Source organism: Fukomys damarensis, unplaced genomic scaffold, assembly GCF_012274545.1.
Source record: "Fukomys damarensis isolate Sample0158 unplaced genomic scaffold, DMR_v1.0_HiC HiC_scaffold_39, whole genome shotgun sequence".
Lineage (NCBI taxonomy): Eukaryota > Metazoa > Chordata > Mammalia > Rodentia > Bathyergidae > Fukomys > Fukomys damarensis.
In genome coordinates this window covers 2,791,883-2,814,248 of record NW_022900951.1, presented here as the reverse complement: position 1 = coordinate 2,814,248, position 22,366 = coordinate 2,791,883, and the positions used below count along the sequence as shown (strand labels likewise).

Sequence of the window (22,366 nt, the reverse complement as noted above, 5' to 3'; positions counted from 1 at the left end):
CAGGCCCGTAAATGCTTTTATAGATGGGAAATCTCGCGTGAGTCTCCTTGGAGGAGAAATCAGATCGTCAACAGGATTGTTTTCCCTTGGGACTCTTCAGCGGAAGTCCTTTTCCTGACTATTTTGTATGTAGAGGTCCTCTGTATTCCCTGGCCTTTGTTTCCTGCCTTGAGTTGAAAAAAAATTAGCAGTTTACCATCTTCCAGTCTCTTTCTCTGATGGCCCTCTTGCTTCCTCCTTTGTTTTTCAACGGTAACACTGAGGCAATCTGATAATACAGAATAATCTCTTCGAGTACGCAGCTGACCAAGCTCAGTTCCATGGGCAACCTCCGCTCCCTCCTCGCATGGCAGTAACAGATTCTGAGGGTTAGCCTGAGGATATCGCACAGGCTGGAGAAGGCTTTCCCACCACCACCACGGGAGTCTGGAGGCCAATTTCCCACGCAGAACCCATCCGAATCATTTACAGAGCTGTTCCTTCGCCAAGGAGCTGGAGCAACAATCTCTGTTCCTGGGAGGAGGCTCGCCCTGGTGAGGGCCTTCGAGCAGAGCAGTATCAGAAGAGGACAATTGCAGACTAATCACAAAAAGCCCAGGTATGTGGGATATGCTATCTATCCAACACCTGTCAGGAACTCTGCAAGAACCCTTGAAAAGGTCACCAAAAAGGAGACCTCGTTCAGAAACGGCCACAACAAGGGAAAGACCAAGGGTGCATATTAAAATGTAGCATCACACCTTGGAACAGAAAGTGAGATGACAGAAAATCTAACAACATCTCTGTGAAGCATGTACCTCAGCGAACTGTGACGTTTAGCCATAGGATCCGTAATGGAAACAAAATGCCTAATGTTAGATTTGTAAAATACAGCAAACTGGGTGAGAAGCCTATGACAGCTCTCTGGACTGCTATAATATCCCAAAGTCAAATTTTAAAACTGGTCCAAAACACAAGTTTACAAAAATCGAGCACATTAGCTGATCTCATGCCTTTCTCCTCCGATTCTCACTGTGAACTTGAAGACTCTATAGTATCCACGAAAGGCTTTTGAAACTCCTTGGAGTTAAAATGCACAAGATGTCGTTTAAATTGAAACTGGATTCCTCACACATCTGTCATTGATAGTGTGTCCTTAGGCTTCTCTACAGAATGAATGCTTGTGGTGAGGTTAGTGTGAGTAATCAGGTACACAAAAGAAAAAGTGATCTTGATACTTTGCTTAGCAAGATCTTCCTGTGCTGAGTGGTTTTGGTGACCTTATAAGAATGGATCGTGAAAAGTTGGGGATTTAGCTCAGTGCTACCTCGCCTGTCTTGAAAGCATAGGGTCCCGAGCTCAATCCCTGGTGCTCCAAAAAAGAAGGAGGAGGAGGAGGAGGAGGAGCAGAAGGAAAAATAGAAGGAGGAGGGGAGGCGGAGAAGGAGGAGAAGAAAAACGGATCATGAGCGGATCTCAGTAGTGAATGCTTATAATCCCAGCCCTGTGGGAGGCTGAGGTAAGAAAAGCAAAAGTTCCAGCCAAGCTTGGGTAATTTAGTGATTTAGTAAGAACCTGTCTTAAAATAAAAAATAAAAACTCAGTGGAGCATTACTTGGCCATAATAATGGATAAACTTGAGTCATTTGTAGGAAAGCAAATGCACCTTGAGACCATAGTGTTAGGTGAAACAAATCACACCCGTGAGGCTTAATGTCACATGGTTTCTCTTACATGAGAAACTCAGATTATAAATGATGACTAGAATTAAAGACAGATAATGACAAACAAGGAGACCGATCTTTTCAAAAAAAAAAAAAAAAAAAGGGATCCAGAGATGGAGGAATGGGAGAGGGAAAAGGGAAGAAAAAGGAAGACTTGTAGTAATACATGCACCAATTCTCTATAATAAGTCAAACATTTTGTACTGTAGTGTGCTAATAAAAAACCTGGGGAAAAAAACACCAAAACATAGCAATCCTCCCCTGGAAAAATATTAAAAGCAAAAGGACCTGAGAATGCCACTCAGCATGTATTTCCTGGTTTCAAACCCCAGAACTAAGACAAAAGCGATTCAGCTCATGAATACTTCAAGTCCCAACTCCTGTGTTCAACGTATGAGGTGAATACATCCCAAAACATGTCTGTTTACTCAAAGGGCCGATAACCCAGAGGACAGTAAAATATTCACTTCTCTGTTCTGTGATTCAGTCACGGAAAGGATATGTAAATAACTGTAGCAACAACAACACCAATGATGATGATGATGTTTTGCACCGGTACGGATTGAACCCATGTGTGCTGTAAACATGTTATTGTAGTGAGCTACAGGCCTAGAACATAATTAAGCATATGCTTATTTATTTATGGACATAATACTGCAGGACGTAATTGGATTTGCATCTTAGTAAAATCAGGGCCACCCAGAAACTTCCTCAAGAGCAAAGAATAGAATGAGAGGAACTTGCCCCAGTTTTCGTATTTAGACAGGGCCTTCAAAGGACTTCAAAACGAGAGAATACATTTCCAGGAAGGGGTACTCAAAGGGATGTTGTGCTTGTGTTTCATCAGCAAATCCAAGTAAGGGAAATATCCAGTAAGGGCTGGAGAGTATTTGGAGAACCACAGAAAATGATTCCTCTCTCAGTTACGATGAGGGTTTGCATTTATGAATTTCTTGGTGTGTGCAAGACAATGTCACTTGCATGTTAGAGCATCAGGAAGTTTGATGTAAGATACTAAATAATTTTCTAGATACACTACTAAGTTAATTTTTTTCTCTTTTACTGGTGCTATGTATTAAATGTGAAGCATTCATACTAAGCTATATCCCCAGTGCTTTTTATTTTTTTATTTTGAGACACATTTACCCTTAAGTCATTGAGTTGCCCAGGCTGGGCTAGAAGTTGTGATTCTCCTGCCTCAGCCTCCCAGAGTTCCACCATGACAGTCTCACACCACACTATCAGGCTTGAGTTCCTTTTAAGTTCCTAATATTTGTGATGATTACATCAAAAGCAATCACTTTTTATTTACTATTTGTTATTTAATGATGGTAGTGTTTTTTATGCACAATATGTAAGTAATTCATACTCTTTACTGATGGTTCCATTATTTTTCTTTCAATTTTATAATATTCCTATGTTAGTATCTTCCAAAAAAATATTGGTTTCCCCCTTATAGTCACCAAAATGATGGTGCTTATAAGAAAATATGCCTCAATTTTACAGGAAAAGGACCACAATTACTTTGATTGATAAATACAAAATCTGGGCAAGTAAGTTATACACGTCTGTTGTCTTACTTTCCAATTCTGGCATACAACAACTGACACCCAAAAGTTTATTTTGGTACTGGGGATTGAACTCGGGTCCTTGCACTTGCAAGGCAGGCCATCGAACCGCTGAGCTAAATCCCTGGCCCCCTACACCCAAAACGTTAAGGAAAGGTTGATTTTAACTCCTAAAGTGCATGGTCGGCTGCTCCAACGGTCTCAGAGGGTTCAGTCCATCATCAGCTGCTCCAGTGATCTCAGGGGGTTCAACCCATGGTTGGCTGCCCCAGGGATCTCAGAGGGTTCAGTCCATGGTCGGCTGCCCCAATGGTCTTGGGGGATTCAGTCCATGATCGGCTGCTCCAGTGGCCTCAGGGGGTTCAGTCCCTGGTAAGTTGCTCTAGTTGTCTCAGAGGGTTCAGTCCATAGTCGGCTGCCCCAAGGCAGGAAAGATGCTCACGTTATGGGGGCCAGTGAGCAGAGAGAGAAGGGAGGAGCTGGGGAAAAATTCTCAGCCTTCCAGGTCACACCCCAGTGACCACCTCCATTCAGGCCCCTCCTCCTACCGCACATTCAGCCAGGAGCTCATCCGTGATGGATCCACTGACCAGCACAGCGCCCCACCACCCAATTACTTTACAAAAGCCCCTCCTCTGACCTCATGAAGCTTCTGGGGTACATTTAGGCCTAAACCATAACATTTTGTCACCAGATTTAATCACTTTCTGAAATGAGCTTTTTGGCTTGTTTTTGTTTTTTGTTTTAATTGGTTTTGTTGCTGCCAAGGGCAGCCAGGACTCCTTGCATGTTAGGAAATTGCTCTACCACGGAGCTACATCTCCAGACTGCATAAGTTGTACTTTGATGAAGGTACAGAGGTTGATGTAGGTGTGCACTTCTGAGTGTAGAGGTGACTAAAATCACTCATGTGCGAGTGTGTGTGCCTGTCTTGCACATACTCACGTGTGTGTGTATGCGGATGCGTGATTCCCAGAGAGAGTCAAGCATCCACCACTCTCAATTTAGGCTGTATCAGGAGGCTGCAAAATTAGATTGGCTTAGAAAAGCTTATTTCTGCTTTCGCAGTTAATGTCCATCTTATTTTGTCAGCTTTGTTCTCTCCATGTCTGCCTTCCCAGAGCAAGGCTGTATCCAGGGTGCTTCTTTATCCTGGATACAAAGGTGCAGCAGTTGAATTGGGGCAAAAAAGACAGCAGATGTGTTTGCAAGGTTTCCCATGGAAGCTGGTATTTGTCTCTCCCGTTTTGCTTCTGCTTCTCCCAACTTCAGTTGAGCAGGTTGATAAGTTATATTTCACCAGGAAGGGCTGGGAAGCATTTGAAACAGTCATTTCGATCACACAAAAAAGAAGATAAAGAGCCACTGGCCTAACTCATTTCTGTAGTTGCTATCATTGTACCCTTTTCTTCTCACACAATAGGACTTGGTACAGCTCCATTTGGACCAACCAGAGTGTTTCAAAAAGCATACACCCTGATCGGCAGAAAGAATTTTCTCAAATTACACAACCTGGAATAACGTGATAGTTCTGAGAGCAAAAAAAAAATCTAAAGTTTTTTTTGTTTGTTTGTTTTTTTGAGATAAGAGCTTGCCATGGAGTCCAGGCTGGACTTGTGTTTGTAACAATTCTCCTGTTTCAGCCTCCTGAGTGCTGAGATGTGCACTACCCAGCCCGGCCTCTTAGGTTATTTCTTAAACTCAGGTTCAAGTTTATACTCATATCCCTGAGCACTATTTTGCAACAAAGTCTTGCTAAATTAGCCAGACTGGGCTTAAACTCAATCCTCCTGCTGCAGCCTCTGGGTTGATGGGATTAAAGGTGTGCAACAGTATTTTTGAGATGTTTGATTGAGGTAACTGTGTTTTGGTTATTCTCAATAGATCCAGGGACTCCAGAGAGGGGTGCCTATGTTTAAGTAGAGACTAATTTCATTTTATGTCTTTGAATTACATGGAAATGTGTCTCCCACTCAGTTACAAACAGAGGAAAAGTGTAAAATCTTTATTTGACTGGTACAGACAGCTGAGTCGTTTTCTGTTTTAGACAGAGATTAACCTATGGGGAGCAGGATCTCATAATCTTTATTCCACACATTAAGCCCAGTCTTGACTAGGAAAACAGATGTTACATCTAAGTAAGAATTGGCCCAGATAATTCAATTTTTTCTACAAATTTTCCTTGCCAAGAGTCAAGAAAAAAAAAATATATATATATGTATCTCGAGATCAGTAGTTTTTCTTTTCTTTTCTTTCTTTTCTTTTCTTTTTTTCTTTCTTTGGGATGGTTAGTACTGGGGATCAAACTCAGGACCTTGCACTTGCAAGCCAGGCTGCAGCACTACTGAGCTAAATCTCTGTCCGCAAAAATAACCAGAAAAGTGCGATATTAAGTATCTTTCCCTTTGAAGTACCTTGTGATCCAATCTCAAGCTGGTAAAAATTCTTTGGGAGGCAAAAGATCCTATTAGGTGAAAGTTCTGGAGATAGAAATGATGTATATAACTCTATTCAGATTTGCGTTTTGTTTCTGAGAGCAGAAATTATTTCAGCAGCAGAATTCAAAGAGAGAAGAGAGAGAGGGAAGAAGAGGGAGAGGGAGAGAGGGAGAGGGAGGGAGAGACTGGGTAGGGAGAAGAAGAGAGAGAGAGGAAAGTGTGGGGAGAGAGAGCGAGAGGAGGGAGGGAGAGAGGGAGAGAAAGAGCATTTCTGTAAGAATATTAATCGGAGTCCTTTGGTTCTAGTGAGAAACATCAGCCTACGGCAGGAGACCTATAAAACATTTACATTTATTTTTTTAATTCATTAAGTGTATTGATACACTCGAGATGTTTTCCTGAGTATCCAAACATGTAGCTTTCCAAAAGTCCTCCAGTGCCCGCGTGGAAAGCATCTCTCTTTTTCACCTGAAATGTAAATTTCCAAAAGCAACTGATGGGCTGGAGTCCACATCACTTGTGAGTTTTCGCTCATTCGCTGATTTTGGCAACTCTTTGCCTCATAAAACAAAAAAGTTCTCAGAGTGCCATCAATCTTCTTATCGGGGAAGAAAATAACAGAGAGAGGCTCTGTTGATCTATTAGAACATAGTTCTCTTCAGTCTTTCCCTAAAGATGTTGGTTAATGTGTCCAACAGCTTCCCAAGAAAGGGCAAAGCTTTCCCTTCTGGCCAGCATCGGTCAGCAGAGTCTCCCGAGGTATCTCACAGCCTTGTTACGTTTGGAGGAAGATTATGTTACCTTCATTGTTTGGTGAGCTCATCAGGTTCAAGATTACGTGCATGTACAGATTGGATTCAGAGAGCACGCCAGGCACAAGCCAGCTTCTAGAACAGCAGAGCCCGGGATCCTCAGCCCTAGGAGCTCCTGTGATAAGAGTAGAGATGGAGACACAAGGGTGGAAGGTCTCACATCCCCCATCAGGGTCTGGGTCGGTGATGACCACGTATACCGTGGTTGTCCTGCAAGATTATAATAGAGCTGAAAAGTTCCTGTCAGCTGTTAACGTTGGAGCCACCAAAAATCTCATAGTGCTGTGCATTGCCATTGTGTTTTCAGGGTTGCTGTTGCAAGCAAACCTACTTCTAGGCCAGCTGCATAAAATACAGTACCTTTACTTTGATTGCTACCTGGTAAACTGTGAAATCCATCATAATTCTAGGAAAACAGGAAAGAAAAGAATTTTCACATTTTTTTTTCCTCTTTGTGACCTCAAGATAGGAAAAAATAAAACAACATACAGAAAAACTTCTCATTCCATGACTACAATGAAACCTATTTGAACCAGTGGATAATTTAAAAGGTTTAGGCCTTGCTTTTCCTGTCTTCTATTTAACCGCAATGGCAGCCTGAGGCCAATTAAATGGTAAAATTCTGAAACTCTATACGAAAAATGGCCTTGGATTTCCAAGTGGTACTGGTTGTAATATAATATCAATTCTCAAAATTAAATAAGAAAATGCAACTTTGCATTGATAAATTTGAACAAAGAATTTGTTATACATTCTGTGTCTCCTCACATATAAATTTATAATTTTTCTTCATAGTAGAATTAGAACTTTTGTAATAGCAATGAAGTTGCTGCTGAAACTATGCCCTTCATGCACCCACCCATCAAATACTACTGTGCACCTCATCAGAGCCAGATATCTCTGTAGTAATCGCACGTTACAGAATTGTGCAATGACACAATACTGAGGGACCTCTCTTTGTTTTCTTGGACTTAACTATCTCACAGGGTGTCAACTATTAAACAAAATGCATTTCAAATTATCACAACAAAATTGTGAAGGAAAGTGCCTACTACAGGGAATACTAACGGATCGCAGGCCCTTTTATTTCTGAATATTGTAATGAGGAGGATATGCCTTTCCAACAAAATCAAATTTAAGATGAAAAAAAAATGTAGCAACACAAATTTGTACTTTGTGAGTTGAAGGAAGACGAGGATGTCCCAAATTGCTGAAGAGTCATGTTCATGGTGATGTATCAGTCAGCTCATGCTGCATAAGAAACATTCTCAAAGCTAACTACTTTGTAACCACCTTCATTTGTTCATGATTCTCATGTTGGCACATGGGGGAAGGGCCCCTCCAACAGGACCTTCCATCTGAGGTCGCTTTGTGCAGTATTGAGACATTAGACAAGCATTGTATTGACCTAAACAGTTATCTTTTTGTGCTCATAATGGAATGCCATACTCCAGCACGCTAACCTGGACTTGTCCCATGGATACATGTTAACACCGTGTGTGGCACTGTACGAGTCCTCTCACAGCCGATGCAAGGATAGATGCAGTATAGTTCAACATTCAAAATATATGTAGCAAGTAAGTTTGTAGGGACAGAAGGTGGTCGTCGCTTGGCAGGAGGAGGAGAAATAGGAGTAACCAGTTGTTGCTAGTGTATTTCTTCCTGGGGTCCTGCAAATCTGCAGTTCTTAAATGTTAATTGTTTCAAAAGTTTATTAGAAATCATTGTACTGCACATTGGAAAGTGTGAATTATACATTCCATGAATTATTTTTCCATAGAATTGCTATACCTTTGCAAAAGTTATAAAAAATGAAGACATTCTAAGAATATAAAATGTTAGAATAAAATAAGGCATGCAAAGGCAGAACCTAGGGCATATAACATCTGACCACTCAGTGCATATCATAACTATGTGACTGAAAATAGCATTGATTGCAAAAAAAATAAAAAACCAATTAAAATAATAGATCTATTTTACTATGCAGTCCAGGATATTTCAAGTGATTTTTGACCCAGGTGGGAAATAAAACTTTCAAACAGCTTGAAATATATGCAATAAAAGAAAATACTATCCTGTGTTTGTGTAAAAGATAAAAAGCATTTAAGCATAGACAATCCATGAGAAAATGTTGATAAATTATATCACATGTGCATTTAAAAATTACATAGTTAAAAAATTTAAAAATGATTGAAGAGAAGAGATTATGAATAGATATCCTGAATGTTTACTATCTGTATAAATTTGGGCACATTATCAAATCACACGATGCCACATTTAATTCTGGTGCGAAATGATAAGTTTGCTAATTTCCCATATCAGAAACTTAGTGTGAATTATGCATTTTCTGTATAGATTAAACTCTCAGACCATATCTGGCTGAGCCCAGGCACTCTTTTTTAAATGGGGGGGGGATCCCCAAAGTTTCATAGCAAAATAATTAGAGAATAATAGTAGTTAATACAGCATGTATCATAACATTGACAGCATGATTAAAATGTTACTCAGGGTACAAGTTGTAGCCAAAATGGATTCTCTTATGGAAAACGGGCAGACAGATAACAGCAAGGAAACTTTCTTTTGGATTAACTAAGAGGAATGAGTAGCATAACTGAAACAAATTAGCATATATATTGAGATATTTTTGAAAGGATGGGATAGAGAATTTGGGGGAAGTGTTTTGTAAGTGAATCCAATCTCAAGAAGAAGGGAGGATTCCCGTACTGGAAGATTCATATGACTCAGCCACAGAGATTTGCTGCAAATCAAACACATGGTTTTCAAGCCAGGAACTGGGAACAAAGGGATGGGTAAAAGAAAGCGTATTTGGGTGTGGTGGTCCATGCCAGTAATCCCAGAACTCAGCTGGCTGAGAGACAAGGATCCCGAGTTGGAGGCCACCCCGGGATACATAGGGAGATCTTGTCCCAAAATTCCAAAAGGAAGGAAGGAAGGGAAAGAGGGAGGGAGGGAGGGAGAAAGGAAGGGAGTCGTCTTTAGTTGGGAATACCTTACCCCAGCTCTTTTGCGCTTGCTTACATAAACCACCAAAGTCCTCCGCAAGCAAACCCACCTCACCAGATTGTCCTATCCGAAACAGCCTGGGATTATAAATTAATGAATTCTTTTTCCTGCCAGCTGCATCGTCTGTGTACATTCGAGGCTCTGGTATCCTTGACTCCCCTCGGGGTCAACGTATCATCTCTGCTCTTAGCCAGAGACACATGTTTAAGGAAGCAGTGCATATCCTCACCTCAGAAGAGCTAGGTACACTGTGTGACTAAACCCAGGAAACCCAGGCAACTGGATATAGAAGTTCTATTCAGCTCTTTTTTTTTTTTTTTTTTAGGGAGCTAAGTGCATCAGAAATCCTCCGTGATCACCCCTGGCTCTGAACTTGATTAAACTTACATTTCTCTGTGGCAAAGAGATGGACGAATAAATCGCATTTCTATGCATGATGACCAAGAAAGCATTTATAGATTCCCCCACAGTCCATTACATAAGATCCCCTGTGTGGAAAATAATGTATTTGATTAACAAGCTTCCTTCTTGTACATAAGATGATAAGATTTACCGTAGTATTTTCGGGAGGCTGAGCAGGCCGAGGCAGGACCAATGCACATGTTAGCCAAGCCTAGGAAACTTAGTGACTTAGGAAAACCATGTCTATAAATCAAAATTTAAAAAAGGAAAAAAGAAAAGAAAGACTGGGGATGTCACGCAGTGAAAATATCTTGCGTTCAACTCCAGCAGCAGTAAAAATTAGGATAATAAGACCGAATTAAATATGGACTTTATCCTCATTAGAGACGAGGAGTTAAAATATAATAAAATAACATAAAATAAAGTAACGAAGCATTTAAAGTAGAAAATAAAATTTTAATGGGTCATATTAAAACCAAAAATGCTGCAGATTCTTTTTTGTTTCCGTAATTGTCTATTTTCATCCTTGTGATCAAATTTGATACTTTAGTAATTTTACTCGATGATTTCTGCATGCAAGTGGCGAAAAGTTTAATGTATATTTTGAGGAGAGCAGATGTAAATTACTTTTTCTGCCTCAAAAGCTGAACGGCGTAGTTTGAATGCCTGGGAGTTCGTCCCTGAATTTCTGTTTTTTTCCTTTTACTATGATCTGCCTTATCCAAGTTCTCCATGGTGTTTTTCCACTACATTTAGGATACAAAGCTGTACTGTAAATAGTTGCACTTCCACGCACGCAGTTAATGAAAGTGATATTGAGAAACCTTAGAAGAGATGTGAAACAATTATGCCTTAAAAATAGTTATTCTTCAGGCACGGGAATATGAGCAATGTTTTATTTATGAAATAATGTTTTCAATTTCATAACAGCACGGCTGTCTTCCCTTCATCTCCAGTTCAGTATGCACTTTAATTTTTAATACTTATTTCCCCTCAGAGGGTGGATGGAGACGCTAACTGTTCCATATCAGGAGGATTATTTTGGCATGTGAGAATACGATTTTAACTGAGTAAGAAAGAGAAGGCTGTAATGGCTCACCTCGAGGATGTTTGGCCGGTTTCAGTAAACACAGCCTTGGTTTATCGTGGAGTGAACCATAGCGGAATCATTTTTCCCTGTTCATGAATACCTGCGTTTACATAATTGCTGATTTCCTTTGAATTAGGTACTCATGAGAACATGATTTCTTTGTAGGCTATTTAATTAGTTATATTTGAAAGGACAAATATAGCAGAATAGTATTACAGAAATGGAAAGTAGCAAACTATGAAATATGCCTACAACACTAAAGGACATAGCTCATTAGTGGCCTGGGTCAGGCTCTGCAATAGAAGGTTAATTACATTTTCTTTTGTCTATTAAGTTTATTGGTATATTTGGGATATACATGAAGATGGCGTTCATGATTGGGACTTTGTACCTGCACATGATGGAAGGTTAATTTTAAATTGTGATTTGGCCAATGATTTCTATCAAAATCTCCACTTCGGCTGACAATTAAGAAATTTATGTGGTAGTGAAGAGTACATAGAATGCTCTAGATGATAAAATAGAAAGAAGTTCAGAGTAGTTTCATCTCTCTCTTTTAAAACATACTTAAAAGCTCTAATAATCCAGATAATCATTCGCTCCGGCAGAAAAGTTTAAATCTGTGAAATATCATTAAAGGGTTCATTAATGAATCTTTGTAATTGTGTGATTGATAGACTTTTAACAATCCTGCAACAAAAATTCCTTGAATTTGTGATAGGGATTCTAATTGTGGTAGAAAAATTGGAAACCCATATGCAAAAAAAAAAAAAAAGGGAATATCAATCATTTCTTCATACCACATGCAAAAATTGGGACAAAATGAATGATAAAATAGAAATGTAATAACTAAACTTCCCAACTTTTAGCAAAATATACATCACATGAGAAGTCACTTTAGGGCATTTGAGTTAGGTGTGAATATTGCAGCAGAAGTGAAATTTTTAAAAGAAGTGAATCAAGTATCTGGTTGATACAACCCTAACACTTGGAAATCTCAAGTGACGTAGTACCTTCTCCTCTTTCTCCCACTGGGACTTAATACCTAACATGGAAAACTCAGAGAAGGAGAGCTTTGTTTTTGTTCATGGATTTTAGAGGATGCCCTTTAACCTGATTGGCTCCAAGGCAGGAGGAAGTCTGCTCACCTCATGGTGGTCAGGCAGCAAAGACTGATGGGAAGAGCTGAGGCTGGGGAAGGAGATGTGTGCCCTTCCGGACCATACTATTCACCCCGTCCTTTTGCAATCTCTTCCTGCCTCCTACCAACACACATTTAGCTGTGTGAACTCATCAGTGAATTCATCCACTCATGACTACAGGGCCCCCATGATCCAATGTTCCTCATAAAAGGACCCTCACTACTAAATGCTGTAGACTTTTGCTTGACATTCTAGCTCTGAACTGTGACCAACTTAAGCAGCCATCTTTGCCACCTTCTTTAAATAGTAAACCTGTATTTGACATATAAAATTGCAAATTCTCTTACAGGTATTTAGGCAAGGGACATGAAATCACACACACACGCGTACACACACACACACACACACACAGGGAACAAATATTCACTGTAGTTTTATTTGTACTAACCAACAATGGCAAACAGTCCAAATATCCACCAACAAGTGAATGGATAAACAAAAATGCAGTCTATCTACAAAACAGGAAACTGTTCAGCCATGGAAAAGGAGCAAGTAATGGTAACATGAATGTGTTTGAAAATGCTGAGTAAAAGATCCAGACACAAACGATCTTGTTTTGTGAAAAAGCCCATTTCTATGAGACAAGTAGAAAAAGTAAAACTTCTTTTCTTCCTTTCTTTTTCTTTTTTCTTTTTTGGTACTGGGGATCAAACTCAGGACCTTGTGCTTGCAAGTAGGTGGCAGAACCACTGAGCTAAATCCCTGGCCCTGTACAACTTCTAAGGAAAGAAAGTTGATGTGTAAAAGTGCGCATTGGCTTACACGGTACCTAAAAATATACAAAAACAAGTTTAGAAAATCGATGGAAATATTCTCAAATTGGATTGTACCAATAGCTGCACAAAGTCATAAATTTCTGAAACTCCCTGTGAGTTTGCACTTGAACAGCTTCATTTTCTTTTCTGTAATTTATTCAGTAAATCATACAGAAGAATGCCGTCACGTCCTTAAACCTGACCCTTTTGTCAGCAAAAGTAGAAGTGGGATTTATTGAAGGTGGGACTTTCCAGGGAGCTGTAAATATGTTATGAAAATCGTGAAAGCACCATGCATTGGTGGAACGTTTTTCTCAAATTGGTTGCGAGTGTCTGCTGAGCACATCCTTCTGGAAGTACGGCCGATCCTTTAAAGTTTGTGGGCTAATCTGGAATCCAGGAGGATTTGGTATCCATGAGTTGGGGAGAAGAAACCTCACATGTGGCCCAAGAAGATGGGCGACATGGACCAGCAGAGCTGTGCAGAAGCGAGCTTCGTGAGAGAGAAGGGGCATTAGATTAATTTCAAAGGGTGAAAAGTAACTTCCGCTTTATGGCCTTGAGGTAAAGATCATCTTCCCGCCATCTGTAGAAGGCAGTCTAAAGGAAAGATAGTCAAACTTGGAAGGGGCACGTTTTTTGCAAGAGAGAGCGAAACCGGTAATCGATCGTGGGAACACATTTTCTTCCCTTATCCACCATGTCTGGTTAACACATTTATTTTGTCTCTTTTTTTTTTTTTCAAGTGAAAGAGCCGCCTGTACCTGTTTCTATAGAAACGGAAAATGCAAGCAATACGTCTCGCTGTCTGAATTAATGACATCGTCTTTAGACTATTGCTCAAGAAGGGTTTGTTTTCTAACACTCCAAGGAGGATTTTATTGGTTGTCTATCGGCGACCTCTGGGAAGGACATTCTTTTTAGACCTTATTGTGTAATTTAGAGTAAGTTCATCAGGAAGGTGGTTTTGAAATAGGTTTTACATCGAGAAGCCCAAAACACAGTCCGGCCGACTCAGTGAACACAAATGCTTCTTTCTAAAGTGTTTTCGACATCGAGTCTTTAACACAAGGACAGAATTCTGTAGCGAGCTGATAATTATGTAAATCTGACATTACTATCACAACACATTCTAAGGCTTTGGAAATGTGTTTTAATGAGAAGCTTTCTGTTTTCGTTTATTTTGCTATTTTTGTTGTTGTCATTTTGTTTTTTCCCTTTTCTGGCTCATTTTCACCTAAATATTCACTCACTCATTTATGTACTTTTTTTTTTTCCTATTAGTACATGTTGGTTGTTTGTAATTATCACTTTTATCGTGGGCAGTGGGTCCATGTGAGAAGCACATCTTAACTCTTTTTTTCTTCACCCACCTCTACCTCTCTCATACCCTTCCCATCAGCAAAAGCTCTTTTGTACCTTCTAGTTGGTGAAAAGTTCATATGTGGGTGTTTTAAGTCATTACACGGCTATATGGAAATAGCCCTATGACTAACATCCTCCAGAGTTTCAGCGGGCTGCCATGGGAACCCTTCCAACCAGCAAAACCTCAGGAAACACTGTAGCGTTTTTCTAGCCCCCCACCTGGATCAGGCTGACCTAGAGTTTGGAGCCACAGGAAATCCCCAGCATTTAACCTTTGCTTCACACAACACAAAAGGGACATCAAAACTTGGTTTTCAAAACGTTTTTAAGCAAACTATGTGCGATGAAGACTCTGGATACACCCGTTTTCTCTCTGTGCATTAAACTGACTCAGCCCAGCCTCGTGGGAGGTGTGTGCAACAATCAAGGAAATACTTTATGCACAATTCAGTGCTTGAGCCACATCTATCTGGAAAACATGAAAATGAAATGGGACAGTAAATACAAAGGATTGATTTACGAGTTTGGGGGTTAGGATTTAAGATTTTGCCTACATTTTGCTTCAATGGAAATTTCTGCACAGATGTTAGTAGAACTGAACAAGGTGGGTGACTTCAGTTTTTTTCTAGGTTCCATAACATTACTTGTCCAATCGTACTTACAGTGTGTGTTCAACACACCATTATGACCTGTAATGCTTTGTCTTGACTGTATAATTTTTTTGCAAATAATGCTTATTTTTATAGAATAAACAGGGGTCTTGGTTCCTCTAACCACTCGATACAGGTGAATATGATTTAAGTTAATCTAAAGCTTACCTGATTTTTTAAAGAAAAATTTGTGTCTTTACATTTTTATCGCATGAAGCCAATGCCAGTTTTATAAAATTATGCTTAATTTCCTTATGTTTGGACTGTTTCAATGTGTTTTTGCTTACCGTGTGGATCCTCCTAACCAAACTATTTCATTGATGTTTTTCAAAATTAATTTAGATTATAACATGTTAAAATTAGAGAGCCATTGAATCCTTCATCTGTTTTTTTTTTAATATGGGAAATCTCTTTTCTAATAATTTTATTTTCTCTTTTAAAAAAATCACATTGACTTTATTTATTTAATTTATATATTTATTTTTTGCAGTAGCTTCATTTTAATCCCAAACAGCATTTTCACAGGATGCCTAATATTTTTTACCAGTAACATTTTGAATTTGTCGTTCTTGACACCTTTATGTTCCTATGCGTTTTGTATCACCCTATTTCATTTTTTTTTTTTTTTGAAAATCAAATGTAACAGACTTCAACTTTTTTTGTTACATTCTTCTTCTTCTTCTTTTTTTTTTTTTTGTCTTTTTCTTTTACTGGGTTGCATCTCTCTCTTTTCTGGATTTTTGGCAAAACTGTTGTTTTTGAATTCTCTTTTTCACCCCTTTTATTTTCCTGTTCAATGTGACCCCAGGAGCCAACACAAAGAAAGTCGCTGATGACATAACCAGTAATGATCGTGGTGATGATGAAGGTATTTTTTGTTTTTTCAAAGCTCGACCTTCTTGCATGATGCTATTCCTATCTATCTCTCTTTTTTTTTTTCATTTCAATCTGTTTTTCTTCGTCTTATTGGAAAGTAGTACACTTCAGTGTGCTTCTTCATTTATTTCCTTCTTTTACAACCCACTGTCATTTTTAACTCCAGTTACCATATAGAGGCCTGGAAATTACTCCAGTTAAATGAAACATTGTTTCTAGTCATAAATGAGTTAAAAAAGGCTTTGTACAAAGCTGCCTGCCACCTTTTTTGTTTTTATTTTTTTGCATTGGTTGCAAGACGAGAAAATGGAATTTTACAACATGCATGGATACTCTCTTTTCTTTCTTCCCAACCTTATTTTGTGACTTGTGTTTCAGAACTTGGGTTTTTTTCTTTTTTTTTTTTCCCATACACTGCAAGACACTTGGACAACGGAATCATAAGATTTTCACGGTGGGGGAGTTGGGAAGGTGGGAGTGGAAATGATTTGGTTTTTGATTGTTCTCTATAGCTAGTTGGATTCCTAAATGGGTTTCAGAAACTCTGCTCACAGTAAAGTACGTTAAAGGGTGTTTTCACCAGATGTTATTTTTCCTTTCAGGACTGCCTTTTAGCGCCTTCTAAACAAAAAATAAAGATACAGTTATCATAAGAATGAAAGACAGGCAAAAATGCTTGCTTTGTATATTGCTGTTTTTACCATGGCTGTCCAGAAAAACATTTTTTTACCTTCCCCATTTCACTGATTTAGCAATGGAACACTGATTTTCTCTCTTTTTTTCTTTTGTACAGGGGGGATCAAACTAGGGACTTCACCCTTGCCAGGCGGGCACGGCGCCCCTGAGCTACATCCCTGGCCTGGGAACATTGCTTTTTCAAATTTCCGGATGGGTAATCGCTGAAAGGGAAAGGATTTTTCTTTACACTCTGGGCTGTCTGTGGTGTTTTCACGCAGGCAATTAGCACACTGTATTCGTCCCCTTCCATAGAATAAAGGGTGTAAAAGAGAAGAGACACAGAAATACTGAGATGAGATTTTAGGGTTTGGCATGGTTTTCAGGATGAGTGAAAACATGGGTTTTTCCCCTCGTTCTGGGTGACAAAATGCGTGGAATTTCTTCACATTAAAGGATAAGACCCCGAAAACCTCGTGGGTCTTTCCGTGAGGAACAATTGAGGCTGTTCCCCTGAGTTGACTACCTAGATGGGGTCACGCTTTCCTTGATAAGAACTTCAGAAAATCTAGCACTGCCCAAAGAACTACAAGACAGCAAAGTGGAACACCTTCAAACCCAATGTCACACTCTACTCTGTTTCTTTACTGTTTGCCTTTGACGATTAAGGCCTGTTTTCATAATTTTTCTTCCAAAGTCACCTTATGGCCTTTAAAATACCATCTCATTTTTACTGAACTCCGGCCAGCTCTAATGGTTTTTAACTCTGAGTCTGTAAGGCGCATGCCCTATTACTTCCTGTAGTGCCAGAGGAAATTAACTGTGACTCGATCACTCTCATTTATCTTCCAAGAGAACGTCCTGAAGCAACTTTCCGAGGCTCGTTCTCCTTTCCACAGTGTAGTGGCCGACAGTCGGCAATGATCACACAATAAAAAGAACGAATCAAAAGCCAGAAAGGGAAGTTTGTGCCGAGTGCCATTCCTTATTTAGCAACTGTGGATTAAAAAAAAAAAAAAAAGTGGAAAAAACATAGTATATGAGTAATTCATGACACACAGAGTTTGTTTTTTTAGCCTTATATTATAATTTTCTATGAGAAAATTTAAAAAAATGTTTTTCTGCTCTACGTGAAAGACCAGAAACTGTTTGAGAAGCTGGACACTCTGTGCTGTACATTGCTGTGAGCAGTGGATTTGGGGAACTGGCTCTTACACAGCGCGAGAAGTGGTCATTGTCATTTTATCTGATTATCGCCCCCACACAGTACGGGGATGATCCCTTCCTTCAGAGCTCCTTTCTGAAAAGAAATGGCAGCCGGCACTGGATCGAATGACCCCAGCCACCCAAAGGGAGGACCTCATGTCTTCGCAATTCCTTTGAGAGATTTCCTGGGAGTCCCTGTGAGCTAGAAAAGAAAAAGAGAAAAAAGAGAGAGGAGAGAGAAAATAAATGCAGAGATACATCCGTTTTCACCTACTAATGGACAGTTGCCCATTCATACCCACATCGACATCTGAGTTTATCACTGTGCTCGCTCTCCCCCAGAATTAAATGTGAGCCACAGGCATAAATCACGATAGGCAGGTTAAATAATCATAACTTTTTAGACAAAAGCTCTGCAGATGTTCTTTTCTCATAGACCACTGTAAAATATTATTTTTAGCTACTCGTTAATTAAAATGAGTGATTATGAGGACTACGCATGAGTTTCAGACCCTCCAGGGAGTTTACATTCCCTGTGAAAACACAAAGCAATAACCTGATTTCATCTCGGTTCGGGTCTCCCTTGCCATTGGCATGACATGTCTGTTCCTTTAGTCATTTCAATATGTTGAGAGAGAGAGAGATAATTAACAGACAGTTCTTGGTTCGGGAAAAAGAACAAAGATATTTGTTTGACTGTTTGGTTAAAAGACATATTTCTCTTCCCCTGTTGATTTTCAACATTTTACAAAGATGTTGGTCACCTGTTCTACATTGTCTAATTCCACTCCCACTTTTATGTTCTGCTTTCCAATAGTTTCACCACACGGTCAGGTGGCAGCCGTATTAAAGTTAGGCTTTGGAAGGCGATTTTACGGCTCTTTATTTCTTCATTATAGGAAGAAAATATATGCTGCTGAGGATGTCATGTGCATCTTCAGCTCATACCATATTTCAGGATTGGAGCAAAATTTGGGAAATACGTACTTTATCTTCAGCCCTTTTATACATTTTATATACAAATGTATAGAGGAGAAAAGGGGGACACTTCCTTTTGGAGAAATATTATCCCACGTTTCTGTTTGCTTCTCAAAGTGTAATCTAAGTGAACAGAAAATCTAACATCGGCTATTATCCTTGGACAATGTTAGAAACACTCTACTGTTCTTAACACACATGGGATACCTGGGAGTCATCACACACACTGTGAATCTCACTTGCACTTTACTAGCTGGGAAAAATCGTGGCCAGGCCAAACTCACGTCTATTGCCCTACACCGAGTCTGTAGGTTTCTAAGCTAGAAAGGACTGGAAGAAGACGTGGCAATACCCGTAACCCCCGGCTCTCTGGGAGGCTGAGGCAGGACTACGTGCAGCTCCCTGGCAGCCTGGATGACTTAGCAATTAAGTGAGCTCATGTCGCCCACTAGAAAGGAAGGGTTGGGAATGTAGCTCAGTGCAAAGCTCCTGGTTCCAATCCCCAGTGCCGTGAAATAAATACATAGGGTTGATTCACCTGGCAGCTAGGAAAGTTAAGGAGCCCCCCTTGCGACCTTTTGCAAGCCCGTGTTCCCCATGCGATTCTTTATTGTGTGTCCTTACTTGACTCTTTTTCCAGACATCCATGACCAGAACACTAAGAAGCCAGTGATGGTCTACGTCCACGGCGGTTCGTACATGGAAGGCACCGGGAACATGATAGACGGCAGCATCCTAGCGAGCTACGGGAATGTCATCGTCATCACCGTTAACTACCGCCTGGGCATCCTGGGTAAGTGGCTCGGTCCTGCAGCGAACTGAGCCAAATGTGCTGTGCAATCTCTCCTTTCCGTCTGCACACCGGGCCTCTGGCATTTGTCCCCGACTCTTGGAGAACCCTCTCGTGAAGGCTTTTTCTGGCTTCGACTGGGGAGCTTCCTTGTTTTCTGTACTTTTATTGCTAATTGCCATTGCTTTTGGGAGTTTGGGGTCCTGTGGGGTTAGTTTCTTAGAAGCTGAATCGAGCCTCTCCCCCAAGCCAAGTGAACCCTCATGGACACTGAGAGGGAACAAAGCTTTCATGAACCACGACAGCTTCCTTTGCTGGAGATTGCTGGTAGGCTAGACTTGCAAAGCCAACTGGGATTTGGTGACTACAGCTGCTTGGCTGTTCTTGGTGATGCTCTTTTCTCGGTGTGCAGAGTTCCTGTTCACTCTGCGCTCAGTCAAACCCTTTTCCCTCATTGCCACCTAGTTGTGTTGGACCTTCACAATCTTCCGCGGGTTTCTGTTACCGTATTTGTGTGCAGTGAGACTCATCTCTTCACTGAACTTGCTTCTGTATCTTTGGCAAAGGTCGGGAAGTAGAGAAAACTCCGTCCTTTAGGCCCTTCTTCCGAGTGTGGTGCGGAAATCTGCACGTTTACGGGGAGGAGGACGAGTTCCAGATTTCTTTGTTCCACATGTTGCCTGCTGTTGTTGCCTCTTACAAGAGTGATATTGTTCGTAGACGCAGGCAGAAAGCATTTGATTGCAGACCAGAAAATACTTTAAAAAGGTGCGGAAAATGAAGTTTGGTGACAAGTGGCTGTATAAAATGGGAACAGAGTGAGACGGACGGACGAAGTTGAGGAAAACAGGAAGTGTGGCTGGAATGGTTTTCACCACGTAGGTAATTATGACCGGCAATATTTTCTTTCCTCTTGGCTGATTTTATTCCCCACCTAGTGGCTTTTTTTCATTTCTGTGTGAAGAGTAACCCACCTATCAGGGACCCCAAGAGATGGTAAGTGCCAACTTCCTCCTGCACTAGAAATTTAACTTGAAAATGGAAATTCTCAGGGTCCCCATAGCTGCGCCTTTTGAAAAGCTGATAAAGTGCTCAGCGTTTCACAACTGAAGGGCATGGAGAAACAACAACAACAACAAAAAAACACTCAGTATCAAGAACCCCATTATTTCATGTTTTATTTCTTCTCTGTTTTTCTTTTTCCCAAGGGTTTCTGGAAGCACAGTCTTAGTGGCACAATTCAAACTAACTTTGGAATGTCCCTATGAGTATTTTCATAAGCTTCTGGTTAGTTGCTTTGGAGACTTGTGTCTGATGTTTCACAAAAGCCCCATTCTAACAAAAAAGTGGAGAGGAAACTGTGTTAAGGTCCCTTCACACAAGGTCTTTTCAAAGAGTCCGGTGGCCCACGGTTAAGTCGCACTTTGGGAAACCAAGAAAACTGTTTCGTACAGTGACAGTTACTGGACACAGTCTTGCTTTAAAAAAAAAAAATCACAAAATACAGTCACATGAATGATTGAAAGATACTCCAGTAGGGGTTAGAGTTCAAAGAAATTGATTTCCTTGTCTGGCTAATGCTGAGTTACATTAAGTAGCTCGGTGCTGTGATTTCTTTATTGGTTTCAGCGTTCTAGAATCAAAGACAGCCAGGGCAAAGCAGCCTGGATGGATACGCTTATTTTTTTTAAGAGGAAAGAAAAAAAAATAATGTTGAAATATATGAAGGGTTCCTTTTGCCACTCAGAGCCTGGAAAAGAAATGGTGATAAGAGAACGCTTGCTGTAATGGCAAGGGTGTCAAAGAGTTGATTTAGCATGTCTATGCCGTACCGATTCCATTCTGAATGAGCTACCCTGAAAAGCTGAGCACACCACAGACCTGCTTTTATGCTGGGGTGCAGTGTGCCAGCTCTGCAGATGCCTGGGGGGAGATAGAGACTTACCCATGTGCCTGGCTCTATCTTCATCATGAATTCTGCGTTTTCTGTCTCCCTCTCTGAAAGCGGGGGGGGGGCATCATTTGCTTTTTGCTTACAGGAATCCACTAGGATCAGTCCCGAGAAAATATCTGCAAACCTTTGGCATCCACATATTGAAAGCAGGATTCAAATATAAACAGCACGGCCTAGGGGTGCAGCCCAGGGACAGCCTGCATGCTTAGCATGCTCAAGTTGCTGACTCAAATCCCAGCACCCAAACACATAAAAACCAAGCCGTGGATGAAGAAAACAGCCCAGGGCACACTCCCTCGACCGTTTCAGAGGGTGATCTTAACAGAAACAGATACACTGCTACCCTGAAAGTCAGCAGTGTCTTTCAATTGTTTTGTTTTGAGAAGCATGATGGTTATTTCTTTACTCGAGGAAAGGAAAACATTGCTTCAACTTACTATCTATGTGCTACAGAAGGATAAAAACATGTTTTTTTCTTACCTACAAAGGAAAGCTGATGAGAAAAATTATGCTAAAAAAGGACAGTAGGCTAGAGAGGGCGAAAGAGTGTAAATGTTACCATGAAACAGACATTCGCCAGAATCTTTACCTGTATCTCTGTCCCAAGAGTCTTAGAAAACCAACCGACTTCCTGACGCCCCTTCTCTCCCCCACCCCTTAGATTTAGGGTGCCTTCCCCGCCTCTGCACCCAGCACTTTGCTTTAGGGATGTGCGGACATATTCTCCAGGGATAAGAGGTGTGACCGTTGTCCTGGATTAGTCTGATCTGATTTTCTTGGGGATCACGTAGATTAGGTCATGAAGGCACGACCTTGGAGTTCATATGTGGGCAGGGGAGGGGAGTGCACCATAATCCTAAGGGGTGGGGGAGAGGGGA

General features: G+C 40.5%; 1 protein-coding gene across 12 annotated transcripts in view; it reads left to right on the top strand.

Annotated features, from left to right (window-relative positions):
* Positions 1 to 22,366, top strand: part of Nlgn4x (neuroligin 4 X-linked) — a 350,731-nt gene that overhangs the window by 209,797 nt on the left and 118,568 nt on the right. For 10 of the 12 annotated variants that reach the window (XM_033760136.1, XM_033760134.1, XM_033760129.1 and 7 more), the window contains 2 exons: positions 15,818 to 15,877; positions 19,385 to 19,537. In XM_033760136.1, the coding sequence (XP_033616027.1) occupies positions 15,818 to 15,877; positions 19,385 to 19,537 (213 nt within the window). Of the gene's footprint in view, positions 1 to 14,897; positions 14,964 to 15,817; positions 15,878 to 19,384; positions 19,538 to 22,366 lie in introns of those variants that run through there. The other 2 variants (XM_010603787.2, XM_010603762.3) reach the window with 2 other exon arrangements.